The sequence below is a fragment of the Tubulanus polymorphus genome, chromosome 5, assembly GCF_964204645.1.
Source record: "Tubulanus polymorphus chromosome 5, tnTubPoly1.2, whole genome shotgun sequence".
NCBI lineage: Eukaryota > Metazoa > Nemertea > Palaeonemertea > Tubulaniformes > Tubulanidae > Tubulanus > Tubulanus polymorphus.
This window is the reverse complement of record NC_134029.1, coordinates 5041201-5054523: the sequence shown is the minus strand read 5'-3', so window position 1 is coordinate 5054523 and position 13323 is coordinate 5041201. Positions and strand designations below refer to the sequence as shown.

Genomic DNA, 13323 nt, shown 5'->3' with positions numbered 1-13323 from the left:
TTAACTAGCCCCGGCAAGCGAATATCGATAAAGTTATGAATTGCTAAATCGGCGTGTCAACAGAAATCTATGTCTTCATTCCCTCTGCTACATGGTAGAGTCAGCGGAATTCGATTCCTCTGTCTATCATCATCTGCATTTTGTTTCGTAAAGCAATATTCTCACCGGGATCGTAACGACCGAAATGAAATAAACATAACAAAACATCGGTGAACGCGAATATCAGGAAATGCGCAGAAACTTTTTATCGAATAAAAGCATTCATCTGATCGCACTAATATTCGTATGCTGCCCATCTAGAAAATCTTTCATCGACTGAAATGCGGATCTTTTTGACACTATTTTTCTATACCTAAATTGATGTATCACTCGCCCAATACGTAACGGATATCACCGGCTGCAATAGATTTTCTGAAAAAAAACATTCATATATATATATATATATATATATATATATATATATATATATATATATATATATATATATATATATATATATATATATATATATATATATATATATATATATATATATATATATATATATATATATATATATATATATATATATATATATATATATATATATATATTTGAAAATAACGTTTGATTTAACATCTTTCATTCTCATCAACATCGACCGCTCATTCATTGATGCCATGAATTGTTGGCGCGCCAACGCAATCGTATTGATGTTTTAGTGAATGGCGTAGGGCTGGGATACTTGAGACACCTCTTCATAGTATCATAGCTTCGATTCCATAATACAACTAACTGATGATGATGATCATGCAAAACGTGACGTAAATTATAAGATCATTTTATTGTCTAGTAATTAAATATGAGTTGTTTGCTTGGCGCCATATTTAGGAAGAATTTCCTTTTGGCAGTTTAAAAAAATTGAAGTCATTTTTTAAACACCCACACAAAAGTTGCTTCGTACCATCGGTATTATTTCAATTTGAAAGAATCGCATTGCAAGAAAACGATGAAAATGATCATAAATGCCGATGAGACTACATCGGCCGGTTACTTCAATAAAAAAGGTTTGTCTCAAGTAACCACGGTATCCCTATTCTACGGTATTCGTGTTTGATATTCTATCCACGTTTGTCGCGCTGCAGATGAAACAATCAACTTGTTTATAAATTGATGAAAGAGAATTGTTGCGTGCGTCTTCTATTTAAATCGTAGCCGTTATTGCACATCAGGAAAAGCAGTACCATTAGTTAAAACCACTTAGAATAGTACGTCCGAGGTAAAACTCGCGTGAACCATATAAAATCGTGTGTTCCTTCAATCATAAATGATGTGCTAATGTCTCAGAGCAAATTGCCCTCCGCACGGGATTGCCAAGGGACTCTAGCATTGACGACTGTATCGGAGATGTGATTAAACAGCAGAAAACTTTCGAGGATGAACGCTATTCGAATGTCACGAACTGAGTGGGTTCGAATCCTTGAGTTGGCGGAATTGGGCGGTGGTTCTTTTCGTTCCCTCCCTGTTAAAAGAATACCGTTTCATTCAAGTTCTGATACTCCGGTGACTTACAGTGGGTGGATTTTAAAAAATAGGGTTCATATTGTGAGCCTGAAACTGTAGGGCAAAAACCGGTGCGTTTGTCTATTTTTGCTGATGATGGATCTCTGGCCGAGGCAATCAATGGAGGCCTTTCATTTGGACTTTCATTTCTTGCAAGGATGACAAATGGCTTTTCCTAGATTTCTGTTTAATTATTCTCCACCAAACGTCATTGGAAACCCCCAATCAAATGCGAGTGCTTTGAAAGCGAAAAGTAATCATTCCAAAATCTCATCCACTGTTTCCTGTAAAAGTCATGACCGGCATAACGATACGCTAATTGAAACTAACGACAAACGCTGCGTGAAAGTCCAATTTACGACTAGGGCAATATCGGTCTAATTTCAGCCGAGCTTTCATGTCGACAATTAAGCATTGATTTGGGCGATTGTTCTCGAGTAATTAGAAACAGCGTGTAGTGAAAGAGAACGAGCGACGACAGACGTGCAGGCAGCCGATGGCGAGCAAAATCGAATCAAGAATCAAAGCGATGAAGCGAATCGCGATAAGCAAAGAAGAGATTCAGTCCCTAACATCTACATTACCCAATTCGTTTGCTACGCGACCGATTAGCAGATTCCGGTGGGAGTAGTTTTTGCTATACACCTGACAGTTTCCCGGGACTATAACGCATCTTCTGGGAAACATTGAACCGCTGGTTTCTCGTGATAAGTTCCCATTTTATGTGATAGTCATGTAGTCGTTAGCTCCTTGTAAATGCGCAACGAACAATTACATTCAGTCACGTAAATCGTCTTGTGATACTGTCACCTACATCCACATTTATGTATTCATTTTATATGCTGATGGGGATGGAACTGCAGCAGGTAGCCGAACGCAAAGACACGTGGAGTTGGCAAGAAGTGTGCACCATTTGAATACCGATGTGAGAGAGGGGAGCAATACATGTTATTGTCTACGAGTCAAACACACTATTCGATTTCCCCCGCGATGGTCCGAGGATTGGCCTTTACAGTGAATGATAGTTTCTTTGACCGCCATGTAATTTCATTTATTCGCCCATTCCCTTCGCAAATAATGCCTTTATTCGGATCATTGTAAATCCAATGAACGTACAAAACGATAAGCTAAAGCTCTGCTATGAATTGAAAGTTCAAAACAGCATTTACGTATAGACTACTTCCGGCTTCTTCTCTCTCCCTTCCTACTGCACTATACTAAAGAGCTAAGAATAATTTCATATGCCTGTGACGGCGAATAAATTCCAATCAAACATAGGGACCCTGTGTGGATAAACGCTGATACGGTCGGACTTAAAGATTTTTTCGATACCTGTCAACCCATCAATCTTCGAAATTAAAAACTACAAGATCGTTCCCCTTTTTTGTTGAAATTCTGTCAAAGCTATTTTAATTAATCTGTCTAAAGTGATGTTTAATTCAATATATAACCGACGTTAAAAAATCCGCCCCTTGGGTGATACCCAGATTAAAATTGTATTGTATTTTATCGCACAGTCAATATTTTCCTCGCGTCAAATCGGAAATTAAAATGTCAATGAGGGGAACTTTGCATCAGCCCCGAAGCGAGTTGGGACATTCGATTCGTCTTTAGTAGGCATAATTTTCATGGCAATCTTCCGCACGGCCGAGTGGCACGATCAGATGTTCGATTTTTACGAGTAATCCACGTATTACGACTCTCAAACAGATAGTCTCTGTTTTCTAGTCAGTTCCGTATAATCAGACCATCAATCTCAAATGTACAATAAGTGGCATGTTTGATGTTTAAACGTGTAGAGCGCACGAAAGATTAAGAAAACCTCATTTATTTACTCGTAGGAAAAAGCCTCCATTATTCCGGACACGCTTAGCGATTTAATAGGTTCAAAGAAGTGCCAATACACAGCCATGCTTCTCAGCGAGAAATGATACGGTTCTTCGCGATATCCGCTGCTGTCTCGTCTGCTGTGTGCATGCTGATATAAACCATCGACTTTATCAACAGTCGACAGAAACTACATTTTCGATCTCTCGATTAATGAAAGTCGGACGCGGACATTCTGACGCGTAAATATCCGATGACAATTTTTCCATTTGATGCACTCTGAGATCAAAGCCACGCAATGATAAAGAAACGACACCGAATTAAAAAAAGACAAAGAAATGGTGGCCTACTAAATAGCCCATCTGTTGCATACGAGATGGAACTCTCTTCAACGGATGAAATTCTAACAAACGAATTGACAGGAAAAACTCAAAAACTTCCTTTGTTTCAATGGCATGTTCATTTGAGAAAACCTAAGGCACCTGTCGCCTTTCCAACATTTTTGTATGGACTTATTAGTCGAATCCATTACGATCATACTAACTAAAAATGTTTGATCACAGATCGGCGCTCAAGTATGATGCGCACTGATCGAAGCTGCCTCGCCGGGGTCTTTTTTCCGTGGGATACGGGAGCATGCGGTATTAGGGATCAGTTAGGGATCTTGTAAAATTATTTTTCTGGACGGTGAAAAACCGTTCCGGGTGGTTGAAAAAACTTTTTTCAGCGGCTGGCCTATTGCATCTTGAAGATGCAATAGGCCAGCCGCTGTTTGTAAGGCAAAAAGCCATTATTACTCCCCGGCTGTCCGTCCGAGGAGATCGTCGTCAAGTCATCACTATAAACTACTAAAGATTGAAGGATTTGTACGAGTTCTTTGTGGTGGTGTTTTCCATAATATAGGCAACACACATCTATCATACTATATAGATGCACTCTTCCAGGTAAAATGCGAATAAAGTTTATTGTATTGTATTGACTTACACGTCCGGGTCTCATTCCGACCGATGTGTGGAGTCTAGTTCTAGTTCCGGTAGCGCTTGCTGTCAAAGTGAAACTTCTGTAAAAGTTCTTTTTTGAAGCGAGAAAAACACTATTTGTAAAGATGTGCTGGATGTTGATTTGACTTTCTGTCAATCGAATAAAATGAAGAAAATACCTGGAAAGAATTCAGATGGAAAATCTGAGCTCGATAAAGCAAAGCGGCTCTACAGGTTAGAGTGAGAAAACTACACTACGCGATACTGCTGACTTGGACTGCAGCAAGGCTACTGCAGCAGTTCAAAGCCTGTGAATCGTCACAGACTCTTAAATATGGGCTATGGCCGGATGAAATAATAAATAAATCCACTACTGCCACATCTGTAGATAAACCCAGCATGATCCGATATAACAAGTGCCTTCTCTCCCCGCCCTCCTAACTTTTAGTACCGGTATTAGTTAGATCCTTGCTAAATTATGCTACAAAACAGAAAGGCAGGCAAAACTCTGGTGTTATAAATCTTGTGCTGTCTGACCTTGCCCGTATTTCGTATTCCTAGATGCCAGCATTAATAGCCACTATGATCGCTATAATGTTGAGCTTACACCCTCTTAGATCAGGGAAGCCAATTACTCCTTTTGATAATCAAGGATTGTGTTGTACTGTGGCAGAGCCTTGATATCATCGATTCCCTGCTGAGGAATGATGGTTCCGTTGCTCAACTTCAAGGCCCTTACTATATAGAAAAGGCCTCTGCTTACAAAATACCTGGTCTTTATTGCTGACGTGCATTATTTTATAAGTGGTAAGGTTTAAAATCTATTTTATTTAACAGGGCAGTTCTGGACTGCATCAGGAGACTTGATGAAATACTCAAAACGAAAAAAGCTTACAGAGATGTCTTCTTATCAGAATCTATCGGGCTTCGAAATAGGTGAGTCAGTAAAGTAGACCCGAACGGAAGATCTGAGTGATCATCACATCACCTGGTGTTGCAGCTCTTCATTGACATTATCCTGGCACGCACCACTTCTAGGGCAGCTTCAGTATGAAGTGCTAATTCTTTCTTTCCTCGATAACATAGATTAAAAGACTACTGCGAGCAGCTGATGTTCTATGATCCGACTGAATACGGCCGGCGAGCTGAAGAACTTTTATGGCGTAAAGTTTTCTATGACATCATTCAGCTGTTGAAGAACCATCGAAAGGTTCGTTTTTCACAAGATCAGATTTGAACTTACTTATTCTATTGTTTGATATGAAATTTTTGCCAACTTCTGTGGAAGTGCAGGATCCAGTTTCAAGGTTCAAATGGTTGATTGATTTTGAATTGTTGTTCTTGTTGTAAATATGAAGCAAAGATTTGTGACTGAAGCAGAAATTCCTGGTCTCTGTTATGGCTTTCTTGTTTTGCGAGTCAACCCACAATAAAAACTGAAAGATTTCTTTAGTTGAAAAACCAAAAATTCTGTGTTTTTGAAATACTGTAGAATGTAAGTTGAGACTCCTGGTGTGGTTCTTAACTATTGTAACTAGTAACTACTGTGTAACATTTAACTGTCGTTTTCAAATATGCACTGAAGATTGGTGGAAGGATTCTGCCCAAAACATAAGAAAACAAACAATAACAGTTTGATTTGATAATATGGGTTTCTCTAAATGATAAAGATGTTCAAAATCTTTCTGTTTTTTCATGAACGCTCCAGTCTTTATTTGCCGCACATGACGAATTTCTAGCTCTTGTTCATATGTTGCTATCACTGGACATTTTGCCTACCTTTTTTCAGTCAGTTCAACAAAAGAGTAGTCTTGAAATTGCGTTTCGTACGCATCTAGCTGCTGCGACTGGATATTACCATCATCTATTACTACGAATTCAAAGCGAATTCGGTTTGAATTTAAACATCTTGGACTTCCACTACCTATCCGAGCCGCCATCTCACCTTATTAGTAAGTACAAGTACGAATATTCGTAAATGAGCAAAACGCATGTTTTACAGTTTGGTGTTTTGTAATATTGCAGATCGTAAAGGAATGACTCAAATGAAACGAATCGATGTCGACACGCAGGTTCTAGATTGGGCTCGTAAAGCTTGTCATCGGTGCTTGATTTATCTCGGAGATATCGGTATGTTAAACACTTGTGTTGTTGAATCACTGGGCTGGTGTGGTTGCTTTGGCCCGTTTTGAATTGAAACAGACTACATTTACCGGATTCCTACTGCTCCTTGATTTATTAAAAAACCCTAAACAGATAGTCTGAAACTATGTTAATTTGGGCAAAATGCCGAAAAACTAGAAACTAAGTTTAGGTAGTGTTAAGGATAAAGATTTGCTCGCAAAACCACCAAAATAATGGTTTTACTGAAATAAACAGTACTAGTTCAGGAGGAGTCTACAGTAATTTGGATATGGAAATGATTTGGATTTCCTTGAAATTTTAAATTTTCTCTTAAGGGACCCTGATTTGAGCATTGTAAACTTTGATTTATCCAGATAGGCGATTTTTCAGTAGTTAATGATGTGAAATGATTTTATATGTATTTTAATTTCAATTTTCAGCTCGTTACCAGCAAGATTTTGACGGCGTTCGCAGTCGAATTCTAGCGCAACGTTATTACAAACAGGCTCTCATCCTTTACCCGAGCTTAGGTGAGAAACAATAACGTCATTTATCATCGACCAGAAGATTCCATTGAAATGTAGTTTGTTTGCCATGAATGTAGTTAGTTTTATTATTTCCATTGTTTGTTAGGTATGCCACAGAATCAACTAGGAACTTTAGCCGGTAATTCACATTATAGCTGTTCTGCTGCTTATTTCTATTATCGCTGGTAAGTCATTTTACTTTCAAATAATGACCTACTGCAGTCAACGAATGTTTCGTTTTAACAGGCCGACTACATATACACTTTAACGGTACCGTAACATTTTGTGTATGTTTTTAGTTTGATGTGTGAGCAGAGTTTCGAAGGAGCTGAAGGCAACCTCAAGCGTTTGTTCGAGAAAAATAGAAAAAAGTTTACGGAAGTTTGCCAAGCATCGCCGAGGGATATGCCTCCTGAACAACAACAGTGAGTTAATCATTCATTACCGGTTCACAGGGAACATACAGCCATCGACTGTGGTAAACCAGCTGTATTTTTTATTGCAATTTTTGCAGGTATAAAGATGTTAAAACTTGTCTGGTCGGTTTTATGCACATGATGGATGTCTTCCACAATAATAATGGGTATGAATGAAGTTTATTCTTCTAATCATAACTGTGTTACTGTTTTAATTGTACTGCGCCCTCAAATTATAACCCATACCTCTGTTTCACCGGTTATTAAATGGTTCTTCTCTCATTCCGTTTCGCTATAGTATCGATTCGAAAGAACTGCAGGAATGTTGCCAGACGACGTTACAACAGTTCAACCTGTGTATGTACTATCAGCCGCCGCTGTTGATGATGAACGGTTCGTTTCACGGTCGAGAAGAGGAGAAAGTTCCGTATTTAGATGATGTAATCGTTTATAGGTTGGTCGTTATGTGTATAATGACCGTTAGACAACTACAAATGAGTGGTAAGCGATACAGTACAGGGCCCTGTTCTACGGTTGTTGGTCCGGTTTGACACTATTAGAGTTGGAATTCATTCTTTTCCTTCATGGAATGTTAATGTAGTTACTCTACTCAGTGTTAAGGCCTTATTTGTGCTTACTTTTCTTAAAATGTCAGTAAGTGCAGAAAAGTGCTACTTTTTGGCTAACATGCCACCTGAACAATCTGTCACAGCATTCGTTATTGTTATAGTAACATTGGGCCTTTCGAACGGCACTGCAATCTTGATTACAATAGTGACATCATAATCTAAGCATCTGGGACAACCTGTTTAACTCCTGCATCCAGGTGCAGCACCAGCTTAAAGAATGACAGGAGGGAATCCCTTGTGACGTTGAATGATGATGTCATTATCGTGATCAAGATGGCAGGTCCCGTCGATAGGCTTGAAGTAAGTCTCTTAGAAAATATCCACTGTAAAGTTTTAAAAAAATGATATCAATTTGGCTTTACATAGTTTAAAATTGTCATCTATTTATTCAGGGTCTCAGTACGTGACTGCTGCTATCGCGTTCACGCTTGCGTTATTTTCGCACGTTCTGAATCACGTCGTAAGTAGACTGACCGGAACTCTCGAAGAGCTCGAGAATCCTCGTAAAACGCTCGGCGCCGGGTCGCCACTCGATGTCGACGTGTCGTCCGACGATGAATCAGCCGGTGAACCGGATAATCGGGATGACGCTAAAACCGACGATAGTAAAGATAAATCGCCGAATAAAGTAAGATTTGATCAGGATTCAGTTCCACAGTTGTAAGACTTAACTTCTCAGTTATTCGAAATTAGTTCCTTGTCAACGAGTTAACTTTGAGTTAAATCTCAACTCAGAACTGTTGGACTGCGTCTAGATATATTTCTGTGCTATCTATTCATTATGTAAGCATCAAATTCCTGAAAGCTAGATCTAAATTCATAGACCTAAAATGATTCACTTCTGGTTTTCGATTAAACTACGATTTTTTCCATGCCAAACTTTCCTCATTTGTGTTGAAAACTATCCCCCCCCCTAACAAATGCTTGGTAGGCATTTCTGAACTTGGGACCCCTCCTACCTTAGTGTGTTAGTGTGCTGCCGGTATGATTTCAGTTGTTTGTAATTTCTATTTTATTGCAGTCAAAAAAGTTGTTTATGTTTCGAAGACGTCGCCGGAACAATCGAGGAAGTGATTTAGATTCAGACGAATCGGAAGATGAAGGTAAGTTCTGTGTCATTACGTCATTGAGGTTTAACTGAATACTCTAGACTAGGTAACCTAGATAGCTACCGATGCTATCAACTGATGGAGAACCTCCAACGCTACTGTGGCAATCGAGGATCCCACTTATAGCAAGTACTGATTCATCAGCTTCGCTAGTAGTTCCTCAGTTTTCGGTGTTCAATTTCTTCATTTCACTTGAAATCAAATTATGTTTTCTAAAGACTTAACTAATCATCGAGGAAAAATGAATGTAATATCACAGTTATATTTGACAGTGTGAAACTCGCTTTCCGCCATTTAACGGGATAGATAGTGTTGCAATTCCCCATTACGACTTGTTGAAAGTCAAAAAATTATGATTCTTCATGATCTTTCAAGTTTTTACCCGCTGTTTTCAGGTGGTAAACCAAGTGGAGGCGGTATGGTCGTACTGAGCGACTCCGACGAAGAAGAAGTCATGAATTTCTTGGATAACACGGATTCTTCGAACGAGAGCGACAACCTGATGGAGAGTCAAGAACTGCGACCGGGTTTCAGCGAAAACCAAGACTCTCCCGAAAAGTCCGACCTGGAGAGCGTCGGATCTGCACAGGTAGGTATCGCAAAGTTTGTGTTTGGAAGTATCTATACGCTCAAAACCTGTAAGGGGTTTGACCAAGAGTTAACTCGTAGATAGTTGACATAGTGACAACTTAAAATCCATTTTAAACACAGTATTCATCCAATGATTATGGGCGAATTTATCGAAATATACTCAATTCCGAGTACTCCTTCAAGTATAGTACTCAACACATCTATCCAAGGGTAAACATATACTCAATTTTGGGTACTGTTCTTGGCCATACCGCCCTCAAGAGCATGGTAACCCTGAGTACATACCTGAGAAAAAAATGGTTATACATTTTGGTCATAGTTGTTGCAATGAAAACCAACATAACACATTTATCCACAAATGATACTCAGAATTGCGTACCCTATACTTGTCAAGTACCGTTCCAGGAACTGGGATCATTTTGATAAATTTGTCTTAGCTTTAACCAACTTTTGAGCAACAGGCCCCTCGTTGTCTTAATGGTCTCTTAATAAGCTGATTTAACAATGGCAGATTCATCGGATCTCCCGTTTTACCGGTGCAGACGGTTAAAATCAAATCCAGTGCTTGGTATATATTTCAGAGTGATCTAACAATCGGCGGTGACTCGCAACACGATTATCAGCGCGGCTCGTCCGACGCCAGTTTACAGGCGTTCTCGTTAGAATTCTTCAACAATTCGGATATTTTGCCGTCGCTACCGTTCGGCGTAACGTCGACGAGTTTTACGCAGGGCATCGATTTCAACGACGATCTCGATGTTTATAAAGACGTCATCCAAGGCCGGAAGAAGGTCGCCGTTCCTCCTGGTATGTGTAGAGTTGATTCTCGTGGAGTTTTAGTCATTCAAAAATACAATAGAACCTGCTTAAATACAGATCTATTGGGATCGATGAAATTAGTCCAGATTTAACGTCAAGTGGGTTTAACTGCTGTACATATGCATCCATGATGAAAAAATTGTCCACATCTTCCCATATTCGTGATGCTGAAGAATGATCCCTTTCTGTTAATTTGATCTGAGAATAAGGAATTGTCCCTTTTATTTATTTGATTATTTGATTTTACGCTCATTCTTTGCGTGTTCCTTACAAACCCACCACACCTGCCATGAGCCTATCAGTTTATGAAGTGTTTATGAAGTGTAAACTATGTGTCTTTGCTTGATCCCTTGTTGACCGACCTTATTTCAGTTTTCAGAACCTTACTTGACTTTCATGTCGTGTTTTGACTTTTTACAGGTTTTCATATGGATCCTGAAGCGCGATATGTCGAGGAAATCACGGAGAAAATTGCTACGTTCAATATTGAGACTGACACGGATACGAGTGCTATTCCTACGGATACAGGTGCGCATATGTATGAATCGATTTTTTGAGGGCTTATTCCGAATTTTTTGGATATCGCTTGTAATTTATCGTTGTTATTTCAGAGAATTCTAGTCTTCATACCGATGCTGATGCTAGCAGTGAAAGCAGTACTGGAAGCGTTATCGATAGGTAATAATATACAGTAGGCTCCACTCACGATTGATAGAACACTATATCCGTGTTGACGCGATGTAGAGAGAATCCCACAATTATAACGAAAAAGTCCGAAAATGAAACTTCGAGATAGTAGTTTATTTCAACGTTTCGACTATATCCTAATAGTCATCTTCAGGAATAAATTATAAGTCATTATTCCTGAAGATGACTATTAGGATATAGTCGAAACGTTGAAATAAACTACTATCTTGAAGTTTCATTTTCGGACTTTTTCGTTATAATTGTGGGATTCTCTCTACAGGCTCCACTCGCATCAGAGTAATTCAGGGGCAATTTGAAGATAGATCGGAAGGAGTGAATTATATGACATCAAACTTGGTAGTCTAGTGTATCTAGCCTTTGTTCTTGCTAGGGGCAACCCATAAGATTATCTGGTATTCAGACTTTCAACTCGGATATTGCGCTGAAGATATGCACTAAGAGATCTTAGAGTTAGAGTTCTTTTTAACACTAGAACCTTGGAACTGATATGATATCGTTTTTATGTACTTACAGACGTTTACTGGAGTCGAAAAAGCTTTCGGAATTGGTAACGATCATCAATCAAGAAGGTTTGATGCCCGTCGTGAAAGTGTTCTGTGATTGGATGATTTGTCATCCGCACATATTGGAAACGACTGCTCAGGTCGGTGTATCAACGATTGAAACGCAGTTCTTCAAATTTAAATTCATGCATAGAGCATGATTTTAAATTGCGGACGTTTCTCATATCTTGAGAAATTTTCTTATCGATTTTGTAGAGTTCACTGACATTGTGGACGAGGCTTTCTGTGTTACTCAACGTACTTCCATCTGAAGACAGGTTGCCTTCATCAGGTAGCGTGAGAAGTGATTAGTTCTGGGTTCATTTTTTAAGAAAAATTCAAACTCGTAATTAAAACACTTGGTTTCTTCATATTTTGGATGAGTAACACACTGTTAATATATTTGTTATAGATTTGTGCAGTGGTTCCGAAATACTGGCAAATATTCTTAAGAAAGCTGCCGCTAATCTGAAACAGCAATGGACACAAACACATCCGGTTTGTGAAGACATCGATTTGCAGAATCTACCACCGATTCAAGAGATTCATTCGCATATCGTCTTCGACCCACGCAAGCGGCAGCCTCTCTCCTCAAAACAGGAGGTCAGTAACAAATTAAGTTCAAATTAGGTCACCAGAAGCTGCTGCCATCTACAGTTAAACCACACAACTAGAGAGCTGAAATAGTTTAGATTTCTTGTGAAGAACTATTAGTCCTAAGCATGTAATGTAGATCAGATGTTGGGGCAAGGTGTGGGGGCCTTGCCAAATATTTTTAAGGGAAATTAATGAGAAAAGGGCGCTTAAGCTGTGTCCTCACCCCTTACCTATTTAGATTTCATCTAGAAACGAAGCTGACAATCAATCCACGGTGTTGTGATGTTTTTAGTTGAGAATAAGAGCGTTTCCCATGTTGATATACCCCAGCGCCACCATGGCAATTGTCGTGATAGAAGTGTCCAAAATTAGTTTGAAATTTAGTTAAAAGTATTGTGTATTTCTGCTAGACGTTACTGCGAATATGCTGCCTGCGAAAGTTCGGATATTTCGCCGCAAAACTGGCGACGATTCCGTTGACTTACAACGACGAGAAAGCAAAGTTCTTCGCACACACTGAGGGCAGCGTCGAAGCTGACGAGGTGACACAGGAAAAAATAGTAAGTGAAAAAAACTAGCGGAATGGGAGGAGGGGAACTCCAATAGTGCCCTTCAATTTTTTCTACATTTCATCAACCAGGGTCAGATTGGTGTCGACTAAAAGTTGAAATTTCTGTAAATAATTTTAGAAATTGTGTCAAATTGTTAATAATCAAAAGGTTTTACAGTGAAAAAAGTTAAAAAAGAAAAATGGAAAAAAATATGAAATTTCCACTCCACACCTATCTCACAACTGCCACTAAATCACAGTAAATCAATGAAAACTACACCGAATACCGAGAAAATATCTGTTTGTTGTTGGCTCATTTGATAAAATTTGAATTCAGGATTTAAAAATCCGGTTCGAAGTTC

At 39.0% G+C, this 13323-nt stretch overlaps 1 protein-coding gene across 1 annotated transcript in view; it reads left to right on the top strand.

The window, feature by feature from the left end:
• The first annotated feature begins 4413 nt into the window (after positions 1-4413).
• LOC141905973 (nonsense-mediated mRNA decay factor SMG5-like) overlaps positions 4414-13323 on the top strand; it is a 41863-nt gene continuing 32953 nt past the window's right edge. Inside the window, exons 1-20 of the mRNA XM_074795103.1 lie at positions 4414-4583; positions 5187-5285; positions 5436-5559; positions 6139-6301; positions 6375-6479; positions 6914-7003; positions 7107-7185; positions 7300-7425; positions 7515-7583; positions 7715-7917; positions 8438-8673; positions 9067-9148; positions 9550-9743; positions 10327-10552; positions 10985-11092; positions 11176-11242; positions 11786-11915; positions 12031-12106; positions 12227-12417; positions 12822-12971. Coding sequence (XP_074651204.1) covers positions 4516-4583; positions 5187-5285; positions 5436-5559; positions 6139-6301; positions 6375-6479; positions 6914-7003; positions 7107-7185; positions 7300-7425; positions 7515-7583; positions 7715-7917; positions 8438-8673; positions 9067-9148; positions 9550-9743; positions 10327-10552; positions 10985-11092; positions 11176-11242; positions 11786-11915; positions 12031-12106; positions 12227-12417; positions 12822-12971 — 2586 coding nt within the window. The 5' untranslated portion in view covers positions 4414-4515. The remainder of the gene's footprint in view (positions 4584-5186; positions 5286-5435; positions 5560-6138; positions 6302-6374; positions 6480-6913; positions 7004-7106; positions 7186-7299; positions 7426-7514; positions 7584-7714; positions 7918-8437; positions 8674-9066; positions 9149-9549; positions 9744-10326; positions 10553-10984; positions 11093-11175; positions 11243-11785; positions 11916-12030; positions 12107-12226; positions 12418-12821; positions 12972-13323) is intronic.